This window comes from Arabidopsis lyrata (genome assembly GCF_000004255.2).
Source record: "Arabidopsis lyrata subsp. lyrata unplaced genomic scaffold ARALYscaffold_2, whole genome shotgun sequence".
Taxonomy (NCBI): Eukaryota; Viridiplantae; Streptophyta; class Magnoliopsida; order Brassicales; family Brassicaceae; genus Arabidopsis; species Arabidopsis lyrata.
In genome coordinates this window covers 9,599,586-9,620,005 of record NW_003302554.1, presented here as the reverse complement: position 1 = coordinate 9,620,005, position 20,420 = coordinate 9,599,586, and the positions used below count along the sequence as shown (strand labels likewise).

Below are 20,420 nucleotides of genomic sequence, written 5' to 3'. Positions count from 1 at the left end.
ATTTTAACCAAAAATTCAAAAAAATCCAAAAAAATTTTTTTTGCCCAAATGTCCAAATATATTTAGAACCGGGGTTGGTAGCTAGGTTATGGTTTTACGTGAATTAACGCACTAAATGTGTTAGATAAATTTTCGAAAATAACATAGATGAGCAAAACTTCTCTAAAAGGGCTTTATATATTTCTAAGACAGTTTGTAAACATATTAGGAACGACAAGGTAATTCCCCCCCAAAACTTTCGTATAACATCACTTCCACCCAAAGTTTTACACTCTCTCTATTTTTCCCCAGAATCATAGTTCTACAATTATTTCTCCCTAGATATAAAGTTAAAAACCTATTTCAACATAAAATGAAAGTTCAAAACTAATTTTCACATAAAGTTGGGTTAATGTTGGTTTACTGTAGACTAATCTTGTTTTAACCAGCATAAACAAACTTAAACCAAACCTAAACAAATTTAACTCGAAACCCAAACCCGATTAAATACCCAAATCATAAAATCCCTCAACTTATAAATGTCCCCATATCAAAAACCCTTCCTCACGAAACCAAAACCTGCAAGTTCATTGATCTTCATCGATGTCAGTTCTAGAGAGCGAGATGAACGATGTTCCTATTGATGAGGAACCCGATGATGAAAATCTAGAAGACCAAACCGCACGAAATGATTTCAACATCGAGCAAGCAGTAATCGAATTCATTGATGAGCCGTGTATTCGTCACGATGTCATTCCCGACAGTGACAGGGATTGATTAGAGCTGTGGAGATAGAGTTACCCCATATTGAACATAGGATGTGTGTGAGACACATATATGGAAATTTAAAGGCAAATCATGGTAAGAAATCACAGATGAAGCCTTTTATCTGGAATCTAGCATGGAGTTACAATGAGGCTGAGTATAGAGAAAACCTAGAGAAATTGAAGCAATATGATATGGGTGTTTATGAGGATGTGATGAAGTAGAACCCAATGAGTTGGTGTAGAGCTTTCTACAAAATTGGCCACTATGTTGAAGATGTTGAGAACAACTCCACAGAATCATTTAACAATACGATAGTCAAAGCAAGAGAGAAGCCACTGGTGCCTATGTTAGAAATGATTGCTCGACTTGCAATGGTACGTATTGCCAAAAGAAGTGTTAAATCTCATGATCACAAGGGTTTATGTACACCATATGTGGAAGCATATCTTGCAAAAGAGCTTGAAGATGCTGCAGAAGTTAAGGTTCACAGAAGTACAAATAAAATGTTTTTAGCTATGTTGTCTGGTTGTTCTTACCGTGTGAGTTTGAATCAGAGGACTTGTAGCTGTAGGAAATGGGAGATCACAGGAATCCCATGTGTACATGCATATGGTGTTATCCTTAAGTTGAAACTTAAAGCCGAGGATTACGTCTGCCACTGGTTTCGTACAGCCCAGTGGAAGAGGAACTACACAGAGGGTCTAGTTCCATTAAGAGGTGCAAGGTTTTGGCCTGTTAGAACAGCTCCTCCAGTGCATCCACCTCCTGAGCCTCCACAGCCTGGCAGGAAAAAAAAGAGTAAGAAGGTGAAAAGAAAGAAAGGAAAAAATGAGTCTCCTTTAAAGAAGCAACCAAAGCTTCTGAAACGAGTTATGCATTGTGGGGTATGTGGTGCGGCTAATCACAACTCTAGGTTTCATAAGAAGAAGAAAGAGGTTTGTGTTTCATTATCTAATGTGTCTATATACTATGTTTTATATGCTTTGTTTAACTTATTTTATTTGTGTTGTTACTACAGGTTCCTCAAGGTGAACCTTCTCAAGGAACTGTCACGCAGGAAATGAGCTTGAACTGAGCTTGGAGGGAGGGTAGAAGAAGCTTTTGGTCTATTTTTTTGTAAAAGCTTTTGGTCTGTTTTAAGGGTCTATTTTTCATTCTTCTCAACTATTTTTTGTTATGTTATTGGTCTGAGACAAAATATGCATATTGAATGCAATTTTAACTTCCATTTTCTCTTTTTTTTTCTTTCTGTTGAATGCATTTTTTTCAGTAACATCATTAGATCACAATCGAATCAACCAAGCATTTTTTTAACCAATCAAGATCTTACAACATAGAATAACAACAATCATCCATTTCTTCAAACTTGGTCACAATGTTCTGTCTCGCTCACGATGCTTTTTACAAGTCTCTTGTTCACAGATTCGGGTTTAATTCTCAATGGAGCTCCGACCAAACTTGGGAATGGAGTATTGGTTCCTCGTTACATTTTGGGAGATTCTTCTCTTCCTTTATTGTCTTCGCTTGTGACACCTAATGATTTGACTTCAAACGAGGAGGAAGACGGTTAATACGTAAGTGTATCAAGGCGTCATTGAAATTACTTTGAAATCTTCAATGTGATGCAAGAAATCAGAGCTTCGATGTGATGATTTGATATCGGAGCTTTGATGTGGTGATTTGAATTCAAAGCTTTTTTAGGGTTCTGTGATTTCTCAATTTGGGGATTTATGAACAATTGTTGATATCACGGGTTACGGGTCGGGTATTAACTCGATTCTGGTTTTCAATTCGGTTTGGCCTATGGGTTTTTTGGTTTCGTATCGGGTTTACGTCGTCAACCCAGTAAACCAACCATTATGTGAAGATATGTATCGAATTTTAGATTTGGGGAGAAATAATTTTTGAACTTTGATTCTGGGGAGAAAGAGAGAGAGAGTGAAACTTTGGGTGGAAGTGGTGCTATACGAAAGTTATGGGGGGGAAATACATCGTCATCCCAACATATTAACTCGAACAATTATGTAGATTATCTCTTAGAACTAAAACGTACAATGGTTAAGTTTCTTGATTTTTAGATCTCGTCGTTGATATCATTAATTATAGTTACTCAATCATATTTAGTGGTTAGAGTTCTAGATCGATTATTCGAAAAATTTTCTATATAGTTTATCCGCTTTAGACAATTTATGATAACCTCGAGATTTTTTGGTGTCTAATGCTTTTATTCATTGTTACATTTTTTATTTTATTTTATTTTTTTAATTTATCATTCATTTAATTTTTGTTCAACATAAACAACAAAACAAAAATCTGTATCTTTCGTTTAATTTTAACTCAAAGTTTGAAGATTTATTGTATGAATATTTGGTCTATATATATAAATGGACAACAGTGTGAGATAACTCAAAGTCACTGCAGGTGCACAACAGTTTCACTGGTAACGTAACATGAACGAGTGATCTTTTTTTTTTCTTCTTATTCAAGGGTTTATTGTGGATGTTCAAGCAAGACGTGGACACGGTCTCTTCCTCCACCCTCGAGAAGATGATCCTCCTCCTCGTGTTTTACCTCGGCATGTTTTAGATGGTGGAGTGCCAATTTTTGCTTTCTCTATATTAAGTTTGAACACAAACTTTACAAGTGTATACATAAATGAAGCTAAGATAATATTAAAAGAAGATTTAGAAATCAATTACTCACCTAATTTTCGGCTAGTAGCCTCAATGACTCCAATTTCAGATGAGAAGCAAAGAAGAAACAGAGATAGAATAAGACCAATACTCAATATTTTCGAACCCATTCTTCTTCGTCTTCTCTATCAAGCTGCATGTGTACCTAGTCTAACGTACCATATATGTACATATATAGAGTCATAGAGACGTCATTTTCTTCCTCGCAATAATATTGGAGGATTTTTCTGTTCATGCAATTTTTTATTGCCAAGTCTATATTTAACAAATGAAGGTAAGTTTGAATGGCAACCTCTCGCTTATAAGAAATTAAAGTCATATCTTATTTATTAAGAAATTATCAATCCATGCAATTTATTGGTGTAAAATTAATTTAGAGTCAACAATATGATTTAAACTATTTTTTAAAATTTTGACGAAAAAGGTATTTTTCTTGTTTATTTACTGTTGCGTGTACATAGTACGTTGCCTCTAATAGTTAGTTTGACTAATTCAACTATTAAACTAAAACATTAACTTATATCAAACCGTACAATCATTTCACACAAGTCATAATTATCTATACTATTAATTGGGAAGGATTACATGAAAAATAACCTTACCAAGTGTAAATAATTACAAGAGAATGCCATTACAATTAAAATTTCAAAGACAAAATAAAAATTTGCGTGGAGGGGTAAAATTGTAAAATTCCCGCACGCGAGACGCGGATCCCGGATCCTACACTCGGATCTTTTGCGTCTGTGAATCTGACCCGATGAGATTCTATATTTCCTATTGGGCTTAGATATTTCCTACAGGCCCATCGTTAATCCCTTTTACTTCAAATTTCCGAATCTGTATAGATAATACGAAATAAAAACATTAGCAACACAAATCAAACAATACCATAACTATTTTTCCGGATCAATCAACTACTCTGTATATTGCTTTAACAAACAAATCTCATAATTTACACTTCCTAAAATAAAACGTATTTATTTCTATTCCATATAATAACAAATCAAGCATATTCTTTACTTATTCTAAATCGGGAATAAGTTAGCAATTAATTTTTTGATTAATTACACTCAAATCTCGCAAAAATCTTACCATATCACCGGAAACAGTTCATTCCAATGTAAAAATATATATTTAGACGGCAAATTAAATGCAAAACTTATTAATTCCTATTACCCTATATTAATAGGAAAGATACAATATTGTAACCTATTCGATAATTATCGCCCAAATCTCGCAAAGATCTTTCCATATCAACACAAACTATCAATGCCAATTTTAAAAAATTTCTTTACATGCAAAACTCAATCATTCAAATTTCTCTATATTGAAAGATATATAATTCTAACTTATTATATTTCCCTTAGTAGTTGGTATTCAAACTCACACAATCTCTACAATATCCATATTCAGTTCGATATTGATATACCAAACAAATAAATCTCCCTAAATCAAGCATATATCTTTAAGATCCTAATCCCAAAATATATTATACGGCCTATATTCTCTAAAACCTAATAAAACTAAATGCTCCATATGATTACTATAAATATAGGGACCTGCATTAGAAAGAACTCACCTTTCAAAGCTTTACCATTACCACTTCACTATTTCTCTAATAAAATGGCAGCTATTCAAGCATTCACCCCTCTTGCTGACATTAAGCCCTTCAAAACACATTGGAAAATTCAAGTTAAGATTGTGCATTCGTGGACACAATACACTCAATTCACCGGGGAGACAGTTGAAATGGTTCTTGCTGATACAGCTGTAAGTATAAGAACTATCATTTTGAAACATATTAAACATTTATCAATCATCAATATCACTGGATGATTAACATGAGTTCTTTTTATCTGTTGCCAGGGTACTTTGATTCATGCTACTGTTAAGAAGCCACAAGTGAGCAAACTGCAAAGGTTCATAGTTTCTGGAGAATGGCGTATTATCGAGCATTTTACGCTAACCAAATCAACAGGAAAGTATCGAGCCACAAAACATGGTTTCAAAATGTCCATGATGGAAAAAACTGTGATAAGTCGCACTCCTTCTGTTTCTGATGACATTTATGTGGATCTGGCAAACTTTCCAGATATTTTGAATGAAGCAGGATTGAGTGAAAACATCTTAATTGGTACTATATCTATCTTACTTTCCATTGTATATTTTCTTTTTCTATTATAATAGGAACTTCTTCATGAAAATATAATATATTACTCTCTTATTTTGCAGATGTACTTGGACAGGTAGTTAGTTTCAATGAAATGAAAATTCATGATGTTAATAACAAGATCACAAAGAGACTTGAGTGTGAACTCAGAGACACAAAGTAAGTTTTATCATGAATCTACCTTTTTTATTTAATCTTACATACATCTAAACTTAAAACTTTCTCAATATTTTTGTTGTATTGTAGTGATGAAAGGCTGAAATGCACTCTTTGGGGGAGATTTGCTGAGGCAATGTATAATGCATGTCAAAATGCAGGGACTGAGAGAGTGATATGCTTACTTCGGCTTGCAAAGATCAACTCATTTAAAGGTATAGAATGTTGTTACTGGGAATAATGGATGATTTTGAAATCGAAATGAAATCAGAACATATGTGAAAATACTAATATCATGCTGTTTGTAGGTGAAAGAGCTGTTTCAAATTCATTTGATATGTCTCTATTGGAAATCAATGCTACCTACCCTGCTGTTCTTGATTTTGTGGCCAAGTAAGATATGTTTAAACATCACATTTCTTTTACTAATATAGATAACTGTTAATCCTTTTTATAATATCTAAAGTTGATTTCGTGTTCTTTTATTTGTTAAAAATAGTTTACCACCGGATGTTATTCCACTGACTATCGAAGACTCGAAGGCAAAACAAGTGAATGCAGAACAGAGAAAAAAGGATTACTATGATCGTTTTCCAAGGAAAACCATCTCTGGACTCTTTTGTTTTGCTGAGGTATTTGTATTGGATAATATTATTTTTTCTAGAAACTATTAAATTCTCTGTCTATACTACTAATTATCTATTTTTTTGTAATAGACTGGAAAGTGCAACATAATTTGTACCATAATGAATATCGACACAGACTATTCTTGGTATTTCTTTAGTTGCCTCAAGTGTAGCAAAACTGCCTATAAGATTCCAAAGGTTGAAAATGAGATTGTCAAGAAAGGCAAGAAAGAAATGTTTTGGTGTCCAACATGTAAGGAAGACACTCCTAAGGTGATACCAAGGTAAGACTTTGAGATTTGCTAATATATATCTACATTTGTCAGATAATAACTAGGTACATAATCTACTTTCCTGTTCCTTTGATATGTAGGTATCTTTTAAACGTTGGAGTGATGGATAGCACTGGAGACACTAAATGTCTTATCTTTGATAAAAGTGCACAAGAGATAATCGGTGTGTCTGCAGAGGATTTGCTGGAAGGGAAGTGGGATGAGGTAAACAAATTTATTGTTAATATGTATATAGACCATATTATTCAAATATCTTATATACTTTTTTCAATCTATCATAACAGATTCAGGATCCTACAAACTTGCCTCAGCCAATCAGAGATTTGGTTGGAAAGACTTTCCAGTTTCTGGTGACTGTTGGAAAGGAAAACATCAATGAAACTGATGATACCTACAAGGTTTCAACCGTTTGGCTGGGTAATGAATCTGACAATCTAGATACTATTGAAGATTCTGACCAGCAGACTGACCAACGTAATGACCTCTCTATTGATCAGGTAATGTTAGTAGGTGCAACCAAAATCAATCTATCAAAAAGTTATTCAAGTTTATCACTAAAGGGCTGGATCGTGTTTCAATTAAATAGTGAGTACCATCGATGAAAATGATTCAGAAACATCTGAAGATTATGAAACCATAGACGATATCCCAATCGAAGTCAAACAAAGATATGAGTTTTTATCAATGTTAGATGAAAGTTTGACCAAAGCTTTTGGAGAAATAAAAACTCCTAATGTTTCTATCAGAAAGAACAAAAACACAGGTACTACATCATTGGTTTATTTCTAATTCTTTTCTTACACAAACTTTACTTATGCTAAACTTATTCCCGTTATTGTAGAGTATCTAGATCATGGAGATCCTGTCTACTCATGTTCCTACTGCGGTGCTATTATGTGGTATGGCGAACGCATCAACAGACATAAGAAAGTTCGTAAACCAATTTTTACTCAATGTTGTCTGCAAGGATCTGTGAAACTGCCTTTCCTCCATAATCAACCAGAACTGTTATTTGCTTTGCTAACCAATGATGATGACATGAGTAGACACTTTAGAGAGAACATCCGAGCATATAACATGATTTTTTCATTTACTTCTCTTGGGGGTAAGTGTGATAATTCTGTTACAGCGGGAAGGGGTCCTAATATGTTTCAGATACAAGGAGAGAATTACCACCAGATGGGAAGTTTGAAACCTGGAGAAGGTGAATTTCCTAAGTTTAGTCAGCTATATATAGTTGACACAGAGAATGAAGTTGAAAACAGAGCAGGAATTTTAAGGTACATTTTCTAACTCAAAACAAGCCATCACAGTATCCAGACTTTGTGTTTTTTTCTGTAAGTATTAGTGTCGTTGCTAACTAAATTAATATTTCAGCAAAGGAAAATCTGCTGGGAAATATAAGAAGAAGTCAGAGTTGAGAAAAGAAATAATTGAGGCGATAATAAAGCTGCTAAATGAAGTTAATCCATACGTTGCTCATTTTAGACAAGCTCGTGATAGGTTTAATACCAATCCTGAACAGAGCTTTCATATGAAAATAGTGAGTGACCGTGTCAAAGATGGAAGAACATATGCAGTGCCAACAGCTTCGGAGGTCGCAGCGCTGATTCCAGGTGATTTTCACATTGGTATGCCAAGTCGTGACATTATTATTGAAGAAAAATCTGGGTATTTACAAAGAATCAGTGAAATAGAACCATGTTATCTTGCTCTACAATACCCTCTATTGTTTCCAAAGGGTGAAGATGGTTATAGGACAGGTATTCAGAAAGGGAATAACCATGGTAAAAAGAAAAACAAGCCCGAAGGAACTGAGGAGAATGATTGCATAAGTTTGCGTCAATGGTATGCGTATCGTATACAAGAGAGAAAGAATGAACAAAGTATCCTGCTAAGGTCCAAACGGTTGTACCAGCAGTTCTTGGTTGATGCTTATACCACCATTGAAGCTAATAGGCTCAAATATATTAAACTGAATCAGTCAAGTTTACGAGCTACTAACTATGATTCAGTTAAAGAGGCGGCAACAGCAGGAAAGACAGATATGAATGAAGAAGGAAAAGCATTTTATCTACCAGCTACTTTTGTTGGTGGGCCAAGATACATGAAGAACATGTACATGGATGCAATGTCTACATGTAATCATTATGGATTTCCTGACCTATTCATTACGTTCACATGCAATCCAAAATGGACTGAGCTGGTAAGCTTTTGTACTGATAGAAATTGTAATTCCGATGATAGGCCAGAGATCATAAGCAGAATGTTCAAAATGAAGCTGAATTCTCTAATGGATGATTTAACGAAGAAACATATATTGGGGAAGACTGTTTCATGTAAGTGATTTATTTTAATAGTTGCGTTAACAGTCTATAATTTAATTATCTGTTTCTGCTATTTTTCTAAATGTCGTTTAACTAATATTATTATCTCATGTTGTTCTCGCAGCAATGTATACAATTGAGTTCCAGAAAAGAGGTCTTCCTCATGCACATATATTGATATGGATGCATCCAAGTTCTAAGTTTCCAAAACCAGAAGACATTGATAAAATCATTTCTGCGGAAATTCCTGACAAGACTAAAGAACCAGAACTTTATGAGGTCGTAAAAGACATGATGATTCATGGACCATGTGGCGTCGTCAACCAGAATTCACCATGTATGCTTGAAGGGAAATGTTCTAAGTTTTTCCCAAAAAAACTTAGAGAACATACTAAAGTTGATAAAGAAGGTTTCCCTTTGTACAGAAGAAGAAAGACAAAGCTGTTTGTGGAGAAGTGTGGATTTAGGTGTGACAACGGATATGTTATACCCTATAACAAGAAGTTGCTGCTTCGCTACAGAGCTCATATTAATGTTGAGTGGTGTAACCAAACTGGCTCTATCAAGTATTTATTCAAGTATATCACTAAAGGGATGGACAGAGTTTCAGTAGTTGTTGAGCCTAATGAAAAGTCTACAAAGACTACAACTACTACAGAGAAGTCTGATAGTTCAAACAGTGGGGGCACAAGTAAAAATGAAATACAAGACTTCTTTAATTGCAGGTATAAAATCTACTTGGATTTAGGTAAATAGTTTAGATGCTTAACTCATTTCTAACTAATACATGTTTTATGATATTGTATCAGATATGTATCAGCATGTGAAGCTGGATGGAGAATCTTGAAAAATCCTATACATTATAGGTCAACGTCTGTTCAAAGATTATCCTTCCATCTACCAGGCAAACAACTATTATATTTTAAAGGTGATGATGAGGTGAAAACAGTTTTGAAAAAATCAGAATTACAGAATTCGATGTTTCTTGCTTGGTTTGAATTGAACAAGCGGTGTCCTAAAGCCAAAGATCTAACATATACTCAGATTCCGGAATATTATACTTGGGATGGTAAAACAAGAACTTTCAATATGAGGAAGCGACCAGGGAAAACAATCGGAAGGATTAATTATGTCCCACTTATTTATGAGGAAGGTTATTATTTAAGAGTGCTTCTAAATCATCAAACTGGACCTGAAAGTTTCGAAGACATCAAAACAGTGAATGGCGTGGTGTACAAATCGTTCAAGGAGGCATGTTATGCTCTGGGTTTGCTTGACGATGACCAGGAGTATATTGATACAATAAAGACAACCAGTTTTTGGGCTACTGGAAACTACTTGCGTTGTATGTTTGTTGTAATGCTCCAGTCTACCAGCTTATCTCAACCAGAAGTTGTTTGGGAAAAAACATGGGAACTTCTATCAGAAGACATCGAAAGAAAAAGGAGAGAGTACTTTAAAAGACCAGGTAATTTTTGATCAAATAATTTAGTCTCTTTGGTTGGTTTAAAGAGTTGTTACTTTGCAATTTTAAGTAGTTTTTGTCATGATTATTCTGTCTTACAAATAACACTGTTTTTTTACATATTTTTGGGACACAGAACTAACACTTACGGACGAGCAAAAACAGATGTTGGCTTTAAAAGAAATCAACAGCATCTTACGAAGCAATGGAACATCTCTAACAGCTTTCAGAACAATGCCACAGTTACCTGATGAGGAAATTGATGATAGTAATGTCTTGATACTTGATGAAAAAAGCTACGATAGCAATGAACAGAAGGAAAAACTTGAAGAATCGTTGCAGAAAATGACAGATGAGCAGAAGAGTGTTTATTTAGAGATCATCGATGCTGTTGATAATGACAAGGGAGGTGTCTTCTTTGTCTATGGCTTTGGTGGAACTGGTAAAACTTTTATATATACGACACTCTCAGCTTCTGTAAGATCTAGAGGTTCTATTGTGCTAAATGTGGCTTCCAGCGGCATTGCTTCTCTATTGTTACCTGGTGGGAGAACAGCGCACTCTCGGTTTGGTATTCCAATAAATCCAGACGACTTCACTGTATGTAATATTGAGAAAGGTTCAAATCAGGCAGAATTAATAGAAGAAGCGTCTTTGATAATTTGGGATGAAGCTCCAATGATGAGTAAGCATTGTTTTGAATCTATGGATAGGAGTTTCAAAGACATTATTAAAGGTGGTGGAAACAAACCGTTTGGTGGCAAAGTAGTTGTTTTTGGTGGAGATTTCAGACAAGTACTACCTGTGATACATGGTGCTTCGAGAGCAGAAATTTGTATGGCTGCACTTAATGCTTCTTATCTTTGGAATCATTGCAAAGTTCTGAAACTCACGAAAAATATGAGGCTACTTTCAAAGGATTTGAGTCCAAGTGAGGCTAAGGATATAAAAGAATTTTCAGAGTGGATTCTAGCAGTTGGTGATGGTAAGATAGCACAGCCTAATGATGGAGAAGTGATGATAGAAATTCCAAAAGAGTTTTTGATCACAAACGCTGATAATCCAATTGAGGCAATAAGCAGGGAAGTTTATGGAGATCCTAAGTTATTGAAGGATGAAACCGATCCTGTATTTTTCCAACAAAGGGCTATTTTATGTCCTACCAATGAAGATGTGGGTATTGTCAACGATTATATGCTTGATCAACTCGAAGGTTAGTCTCCACTACTCTTAATATTTTAGGCATTTCATTGAGATATGATGTATTATAAAGACATTTTAAATTATTTGTAGGTGATGAACAACTATACCTAAGTTCAGATTCTGTTGATCCTTCTGATATTGGAGGTACAAATAATCCCGTGTTGACATCAGAGTTTTTGAACGGTCTAAAGATATCTGGATTGCCAAATCATGGTATAAGGTTGAAAGTTGGTTGTCCTGTGATGTTACTACGAAATTTAGATCCAAGAGGAGGGCTAATGAATGGCACTAGACTGCAAATAACACAAATGGGTGATAAAGTCATTGAGGCTGTCATTATTACAGGTGATAGAGTCGGAGATAAAGTCCTCCTTCCCAGGATATTGATATCTCCATCTGATACTAAACTTCCGTTTAAAATGCGTCGAAGACAACTTCCAATAGCAGTTGCTTTTGCTATGACCATTAATAAAAGCCAGGGACAATCGTTGAATAAGGTTGGCATCTATCTACCAAGGCCATGCTTTTCTCATGGCCAACTCTATGTAGCTATCTCAAGGGTAACTTCAAAAAAAGGACTGAAGATACTCATAGTGGACAAAGAAGGAAAGCCGCACAAGGAAACGTTGAATGTGGTGTTTAAGGAAGTCTTTCAGAACCTATAAGCTTACACATTGCAAAAGACATTTGGTTTAAGAGGTAACAATCAATAAAAACTGATTATTATTTTCACCTGTTACACTTTACTAATTTCTTATTGGTTGTCTGAACAGGTAGAAGCTGGTATGGAAATGGAAATTTGGTAGTAATCTCTTCAATCTACGACTTCCATTGAAGAGATTATTTTACCAAACTTGGTCTGTTATTCTCTCAATTCTCTTTTAATAATATAGATTCAGAAATTTTGATTATTAATATCAGCATAACTTTGTTTTAAATAATTTTTCATTTACATTTAAATCATATTAAGTACAAAAAGGTAAACTATTAAAAGTTTACTAATTCCAAAAACATATACAGAATCTAAATATTCTGTTAATTCATATAAACAAGTAGTATTACTTTAATATCTTATCAACCAATTGCAGAATTTAACATACATGTCAACAGAGAATATAGTAAAATCATTTTCGAAAAACAATTAACACATCACGACAACTTCATATTTAATTGTGGATCTAAATACTTCTTGAATCATTTAGACCTCACTAACCTTTATCAGTGCTTTCAGAAGCTGGACTAGCTTTATCATTGCTTTCACATTTGCCTTCTTTAAAGATGTTGCCTGGTCTGTAAACATAGAATTATCTAGCATCAGTACCATTATAATTGTAACTAACAAATAGCAAAAACTAGATCCTGTTACAAAAAATCGATACTATTATTTAAGTACATATTTACTTATATATTTTACTTATATATAATCTATTATATAAAAAATCTATCATGAATAACAAAAACTAAAGAAACTTCCATATTTGACGGTTTATACAATCTAGGCAAATCTAGATCCTGTTACAAAAAATCGATACTATTATTTAAGTACATATTTACTTATATATTTTACTTATATATAATCTATTATATAAAAAATCTATCATGAATAACAAAAACTAAAGAAACTTCCATATTTGACGGTTTATACAATCTAGGCAAATCTAAATCGTTGGGTGTATCTTGAAAAATGTAAACTGTATCCTTTTGTAATAATTAGCAATGATTTGCATCAGTCTTTTCAAATTTTTATATTTTATATATTCTATTAACGATTCAGTTTCCTTTTCTTTTTATTTTAATCCTTTGCGTCTCTTAACCAATATATCTATATCTATATATATGCGTTGAGAGATTTTAGATTTACAGAGATATCTTCCCAGTTGAAAGCAAAACAAAATCTTTTAGAAACTATGGAGAAAATGCACCTTCTCTCTGATTTGCGAAGACATTCCACAAAGTGGAGGGTTTGTGTTAAGATAATGAGTATCTGGCATCATAATCCTCCTTTCAATGGTGATCTAACTACAATGATTCTCGCAGATGAGAAGGTTTGTTTCTAATTCTATTGTTCTGTTTTACACCTTTTTAAAATCATGTTCTAGGGTTGAAAAACTACTTATCTAATTTGTTTCTTTCCTTTGTATAGGGGAATTTAATGGACGCAACAATTCCACAAGGTTACTACCTCTGGAACTTTCAGCGAGGACTCAAACAAGACGTTTGGTACTACATGACTGACTTTCAAGTCATCATACCTAAAAACCAAGTCAGATATTCAACTATGCCACTTCAGGTTAAGTTTTTGAGTGGAACTACCATGTGGCCTGTTAGATCTAAGTCTTGGAACAATTACTGGAACTTTGTTTGGCCTGATACTGTCAGAAATGCTCATGAAGATGATAAAAACTCTGTCTTTGGTAATAATTTGTGAAATTAAATGTTTTATACCAAGATTTATTATATATGAAGACTTATATGACCATTTTCCTTTAATTTTTACTTAGATGCTATGGGAGTTATCTCTGCTGTTTCCACCATAGGAAGGTTTCCATATGTGTGTCGCAGAGGAGAAACAGACTATGAATCTCGCTATGTCTGCTTCAAAATTAAAAATAATGTGTAAGTTTAGTTTACCCTCTATAACAGAATTTCAATGGTTGTTCTTAAATTACTTTAAGAAATTGGATTGACTGTTCTTTTGTTTGGAAATTAAACTTTTAATCTAGGGGGGAGACAATAAAATGCGTAGCTGTGGGAAAGTGGTGTGAGTTCTTTGTGAACACTTGGTCTCAGAAAATAAGCGGAATAAACTACAACTATGATAAGATTGTTGCAGTCTTGCGTTTCTGGAGAATAACTTCTTACTGTGGTTGGTTCTTATTATAGTTTTATGAACTGACTTTACAATTTTATTAGTTACATTGACTGAATCTTTTTTTTTCCTATAGGAAACAATGTTTTAATGAGTGAATATGGCTGTTCACGTCTATACATTGATCCAATCTTTTATGAACTTGACATTCCAAGTTATCTGTAAGTTAAAAATTCTCTTATAATTGGCTTATATTTTGGTTGAGATTCATAGCCTAGGTAAACATAAAGCATATGTTTTTTTGCAGGCGATCATTCGACGATGGATCAAGTGACGAAGAGGATGTGATGATGGAGATGGTTGATGAGAACTAACATGTGAAGGAAGGAGGGATTGGATTTGCAAGGTTACTTCAGTTTCTCTTAGTTTATGTTGTTTCTTTTTACATTTTTAGAGGAGATGAACTCTGTCTTTTTAAAAACTTCCTTGGAGGTATGGAAAACTCCTTTTGTAATCGACTTAAACCTACCCTATTTGTTTCTTTTGTATTTAATCTCTATTTTACTCTGTTTTCCATAAAAAGTTTAATTAGTATATTCCCTAAATTTAAGTAAGTTTTCTAAAAACTATATTGTACTCATAATTGTTAAGCTACGCAATATCAATATTTAAAAGTATAGATTGACAACTATATGTTTTATATAACAACTCTACAATTTCAGAAAGAGATTACATAATCTAACCTTTAAAATAGCTTCCAGATTCCGTTATGGCTACTAAAGGACATCAAATTTGTCTTCTCAGATTGAAATCAACTCGAATATTTTGCCTTCTCTGTAAACATTGTATTTGGTAAAATCAGAACCATATATATTAAGACATTGTTTTGTTATGTAAGAGCTGTAATAGAAAGCTTAACTTTGTAAATCGTCTTCCTCAGACAAAATCATCATCCAATCATTATCTAAAATCAATTTAGGAACAAATTAAATATTAGGAAACAAAATCTATTGCCTAAATCTATACAAAATCAAATTATAGCCTCTTTTCACTCCAACGCATAGAAGATTTTGATAATAGATAGAGTTACCCGAATAAACACAAAAATTATAGACATGCAATTACGGATCTAAACAACAAATATAATTGAAAATACTTACTCATGCAAGTTCGTATACCCACAGTAATAGCCCAAGATCTCTGTTGAAACACAGAATTACAAAGATTGTAAATGAATCAACAGATTATAAAAATAGATTGATTGAAGAAGAATCTCTAAAAACCTTACCTCTTTGGAGAAATTCCGAATCTGATATGGAAATTATATGTACAGAGACTCGATTGATGATCGAAACTTTTGACATTGATTGAGAAATCGGAAAAGCTTCTGATTTTTAGGGATTCATTCTTTGAAGACCATAAGACAAAGAATCGTGCTATAATCACTTCTGTCCAAAAGAAAAAAAAAACATTTGATTCTGTATTAAAAAACAAAAACGAAACCATGGATCTCTAAATGGGTCTATCAAAAATCCAGCCCAATCCTAATTAAAAGGGGAATCATTAACGGGCCTTTATCTGAATTATAATCATTTATATTTATGAAATATGCATCAAATTACAAACAATAATTTTATTTCACCAAACAAATCATTTTTTAGTTTAAGAAATAAAAATATACAATAAAACTCAGAATAATAATTTCGTTTCACAAATATTACAACCAATTTTGCAACTTTCTCAATAATTCAACAAAACCAAACCAAGATATCCAATCATTCACCAATCAAAATTACTAAATTCTTACTAATTATTCTTTCCAATCTTTTTAACCAATCAAACAAAAAACCCCATACATACGTTTTCCAACACTAAATGTTAGACCCGTTTTCACTATACGTTATACAAAAAATATTCAACCCGCATCTTTCAAAATATAAAACCCCGCACGTATGTGCGGGTCCGGACCTAGTTAATTCATAAAAGATGGTTAAGACCATCTCCAATGTATTTCCCTATTTTTAGCTCTATTTCTATAATAGAGATAAATTTTCTCTATTTTTACTCCAATGTGTTCCTCTATTTTTTCCTCTAAAAAATTTAACTCTATTTATAGAGAAAAAAATAGAGATTCTCTATTCCCACCTCTATATATAGAGAAAAAAATAGAAATCTCTATTTTAGAGATAAATATAGATGTGGGTTGGAGATGCTCTAACACTCCTAAAACGGAGTAGATGATCCACACAAAACCACTAATATTGTGTGTTTATCTTTTTTCTTTTATGAAACTTTAATTTACAAATATAAAACTGAAAACAAAAAGGAATATTCGAAAAAAAAATTAAACTCCAAAAACAAGTTAGGATGGAAATGTGGCCTTAACCAAATAAACTTGTCCGAAGAGATAAATCTACCGTCACTCTACGATAATTATGAAAAGGAGCTCATCGATCAGAGTACTATTATATCCTTACATAGCTTGCTTTGTTTATCAAGGAGTGCATTCTTTTTAGATGGGTGACAAAATTTGAACCACACACTTGGCCCATTAGACAAGAACATATCACATCACGAAAAGCAAATGGCTTCAACATCAATGAAGGCGGTATATATAGAGATCTCCAAACATACATCAATCCAAAATTGTTTGAATTTGGAGAACTTTTTCCTCATAAAACCCTTATAGAGGTAACTTTAAGGAGGTAATTCCAATAGTACTATCTTCGACAAGAAGATTTAGTAGACCATCTTCGAGGTTGTCAAGAAGAAGGTTGGCAAGCAGTTATCTTAGGTTTTCCTCTCTAAGGGCGCGGCGCATGCATTCTCCATCTAGTCCAGGGAGGTGTCAAAAACTGATATGGAGAAGCTCTACCAATCAGTAAGTACATTTTCTCTATCTCTGTAAGTAACTAGTTTTAATTATTAGTTTTCAATATTAGAATGTTTTTGTAAAGAAGAAGGACGTCGACACGGCTTAGACTTCATTCCAGAGGGCTGTGTAACATCATTCTCGTTTACTCCAGCAAGCTCCATGACCAGGGCCGGTCCTTGACATTATGTGGCCTAAAGCATGCTTAAACTATGTGGACTTCTTATATACTAATGATTAAAAAATTAACATTAAAACACTATAATTTTTTTTTGTAAATCATCAGATATAGTTGATGAAAAAAAACATTAAATATATTAACAACGTAAGACAATCTAATTTATTTCCGTTCACAAAAATAAACTTTTCTAATTTTTTCTTCAACAAATTCAGTAATTAATTAGGTTTTCATAGTCGAGTAATAATAGATTAAATCAGAAATATATATACAGAAATGTAATTGTTGTCATTTTCGTGTTCGTGATTCGTAAACATAGATATTGAATCTCACAGTTATATATGATATTGAATATCACAGTGACGATAGTAATTAGTTCTGTTGTTCTTACGAAAATGATTAGCATGAGCACTTTAGCAAATAAAATCTATTAAAAAAAACTGGAGGGAAGAGAAGAATAAAGAGATAATTAAAGAGAGAAGCTGGAAATATTACCCCAAAAAAGAAGGAACCGTGACTTCAAAGGGATTCGAATTCTATACCTACAATAAACTTTTGGACTATATAACCACTGAGCAAATATAACATTTAGAAAAATGTGGCCCTAAAATTTAGTTTATATTCAGTGGCCTAAAGCTTGTGCTTTAGTTGCTTTATGACAGGGCCGACCTTGTCCATGACTCAAGAATTGCTTCAAGCGACGAAGGATCCCGTGAAGCAATGAGAAGATGACGCATATGAAGGAGGAGGATGACAGTCGATCTAAAGATTTCGAGGTTATTTAAAAATTCTTCTTCAGCTTGCGGATGCCAGACTAGTAAATTTAGATTTCTGTTTATTATGTATGTACTTTTCTATTGTTCCATATATCGTTTTTGTACGATTTTAATCATTTAAATATTATATGTAATTTTTTAATTCATTATTTAAATTTTGTTACTGAATTTTCATATTTTATTTTCATTACGTAATTCAGATTATATCATGGGGTTAAATAGCCCTTGTGTGGGCAATACTCTTGCTGGTGGAGAGGTTCAAGCTTTACTCAAATGGAACTTCAAGAAAATATGGACCATTAAGAGGATTAATACATTAAGTAGATTACGAGGGAGTCACTTGCAAACGGGTTGTTAGTGAACTTCAAGAAAATATGGACCATTAAGAGGATTAATACATTAAGTAGATTAATGGCACTTTTGTCTTCTAATAAATTATGTAGTTCGTAACTCGATTACTGCTAGAAGACATCTCAACAAATTCTCTAATTTAATGCAACTGTGGTTAGAATGAGTTCTTTAACTCTCTTGTTTTTTTATTTCTTTTTTTTGCCACAGTAGTAAGGTTAAGGTCTATATTTTGTAAAGCCTAAACATTTCATTCTATATGATATTTACAAGTTTATTAATTAAAAAAAGTATTAAATAGTTCGGTATTAAACAAAGCTTCTTTGTTAGCTCTTGTAATTTGATGAATATCAATAGCTTGAGGGAGTGTTTTTTTTTTGAATAACCGCGGGTCTCCCAAAGGCTTCCTAGGCCCAAAGACTAATCCCACGAGGCTGGCAATTCCCCTATGTAAACCTGCCAGTGGCCGTGCCTTGAACCCCGGTGGCGGAAGTCACAGCTGTGACCCCTTTACCACTAGGCCACAAGGCCCGGTTTGAGGGAGTGTTTGTTTCCTCGAAGACGTAGATCCTCAGAAAATGTAAGTTATATTGGTATAATTCATTGTATTTTTTAATTTCCAGATTACTTTTTTTTTTCCTTCATTACTCTGCCAAAAATCAGAGTGGCAAAGAGGGGAAGAACGACTTTTTCATACCTCAACTCAATAGGTATGTTCAATTCATACCTTAACTATACTTTTGTGCAGATACATACCCAAACTAAGCAAAAATTTAAATTCACTACCTAATCTTTTTGTTTCGTGCAATAACATGCATATCCTGAGATGTGGTTAACATTATGTCTATTGTAACATACGTAGATGCTAATATCATTAACTATACCGTTTAAATCTTAACCAAATTAAACACCTAAAATTTGAGACAAAACGACGTTTCCAACATTTATTTATTTCTCCTTCTTCTTTATCTCTACTGGAATCACAATATGTAGATTTATAGAAATCTAGAGTTCTACAATTACATCATGAATTTGTTCAAGTTGGAATTTCAATTGTTCAAGTTCGAAATCTATTAAACTAACTACAATTTAGAAACTTTAAGAAAATTAAAATGCTAATATGAACAAGCTGATGGCGCCATTAAAGGATCTTGGACTTTGGAAAATCCTCAAATAGTAATTCCAGTAGAGAGGAAAAACGAAGAAGAAGTAAATAAATGGTGGCATATAGCAAATTTGAATTTTTTCTTAGTTGAGATATGTATCTGTACAGAGGTATAGTTAATGTATGAATTGAACATACTTATTAGATTAAGGTATGAAAAGCCGTTTTTCCAACAAAGAGGCATGTTGAACTTTACTCTACTTAGTGATCAATTTCAAGTTCCGTATAAGTCTAACATATAGAATAAATGGTTGGTAACTGATTAATAACCTCAGATAAACATAAAATTCAAAAATTGAGAATATCCAAAACATATAATAATTATTTATAGTAACGACCAGTTTTTTAATATATTTTTGTATTGATGGCAAGCTGGACAGTGTGGTTGATGACTGATTCGAATTCTAAAAAGAACTTTCTCAAATATTCGAGGAAAACTAAAAAAACACTGATAGGATAATGGTAAACTGACCCGGAAGATCACCAAGTGTTTTACAAACAAGTTTGATGGATCATACTACAGTTGGAGCTGTGTGCAAACTAGAATAAGAGAAAGAGACTTCCTCGAATTTGCATTAAATTTCTATCCCTC

The 20,420-nt window shown here is 33.3% G+C and overlaps 2 protein-coding genes and 2 long non-coding RNA genes across 5 annotated transcripts; 3 read left to right on the top strand and 1 right to left on the bottom strand.

Moving 5' to 3' along the window:
* The first annotated feature begins 582 nt into the window (after positions 1–582).
* Positions 583–1,878, top strand: LOC9324479. The gene is made up of 3 exons (XM_002888370.2): positions 583–742; positions 1,063–1,682; positions 1,766–1,878. The coding sequence occupies exons 1-3, from the start codon at positions 583–585 to the stop codon at positions 1,820–1,822; spliced, it is 837 nt and encodes a 278-aa protein (XP_002888416.2). The 3' UTR covers positions 1,823–1,878.
* Positions 1,879–3,994: 2,116 nt separating this feature from the next.
* On the bottom strand, positions 3,995–16,057 carry LOC110230625. Of its 2 annotated transcripts, XR_002333749.1 has the most exons (7): positions 15,778–16,057; positions 15,650–15,689; positions 15,409–15,453; positions 15,233–15,323; positions 12,894–12,970; positions 5,020–5,107; positions 3,995–4,277 (listed from the first exon to the last, which is right to left on the bottom strand). It is a non-coding gene; the product is annotated as an uncharacterized LOC110230625 (long non-coding RNA). The 2 variants fall into 2 exon arrangements; XR_002333748.1 differs by having other exon boundaries at positions 15,233–15,453.
* On the top strand, positions 6,487–7,268 carry LOC110230624 (replication protein A 70 kDa DNA-binding subunit B-like). The gene is made up of 2 exons (XM_021034004.1): positions 6,487–6,676; positions 6,766–7,268. The coding sequence occupies exons 1-2, from the start codon at positions 6,513–6,515 to the stop codon at positions 7,037–7,039; spliced, it is 438 nt and encodes a 145-aa protein (XP_020889663.1). The 5' UTR covers positions 6,487–6,512; the 3' UTR covers positions 7,040–7,268.
* On the top strand, positions 14,380–14,853 carry LOC110230626. The gene is made up of 3 exons (XR_002333750.1): positions 14,380–14,546; positions 14,626–14,710; positions 14,797–14,853. It is a non-coding gene; the product is annotated as an uncharacterized LOC110230626 (long non-coding RNA).
* Positions 16,058–20,420: the final 4,363 nt, after the last annotated feature.

Bases quoted from the DNA above. Each gene is read 5' to 3' on its own strand.
- LOC9324479 (XM_002888370.2), top strand. From the start codon at position 583: ATGTCAGTTCTAGAGAGCGAGATGAACGATGTTCCTATTGATGAGGAA. The intron at 743-1,062 runs GTGACAGGGATT...ACAATACGATAG, and splicing joins TCACGATGTCATTCCCGACA to TCAAAGCAAGAGAGAAGCCA. The intron at 1,683-1,765 runs GTTTGTGTTTCA...TTGTTACTACAG, and splicing joins TTCATAAGAAGAAGAAAGAG to GTTCCTCAAGGTGAACCTTC.
- LOC110230624 (XM_021034004.1), top strand. From the start codon at position 6,513: ATGAATATCGACACAGACTATTCTTGGTATTTCTTTAGTTGCCTCAAG. The intron at 6,677-6,765 runs GTAAGACTTTGA...TTTGATATGTAG, and splicing joins ACTCCTAAGGTGATACCAAG to GTATCTTTTAAACGTTGGAG.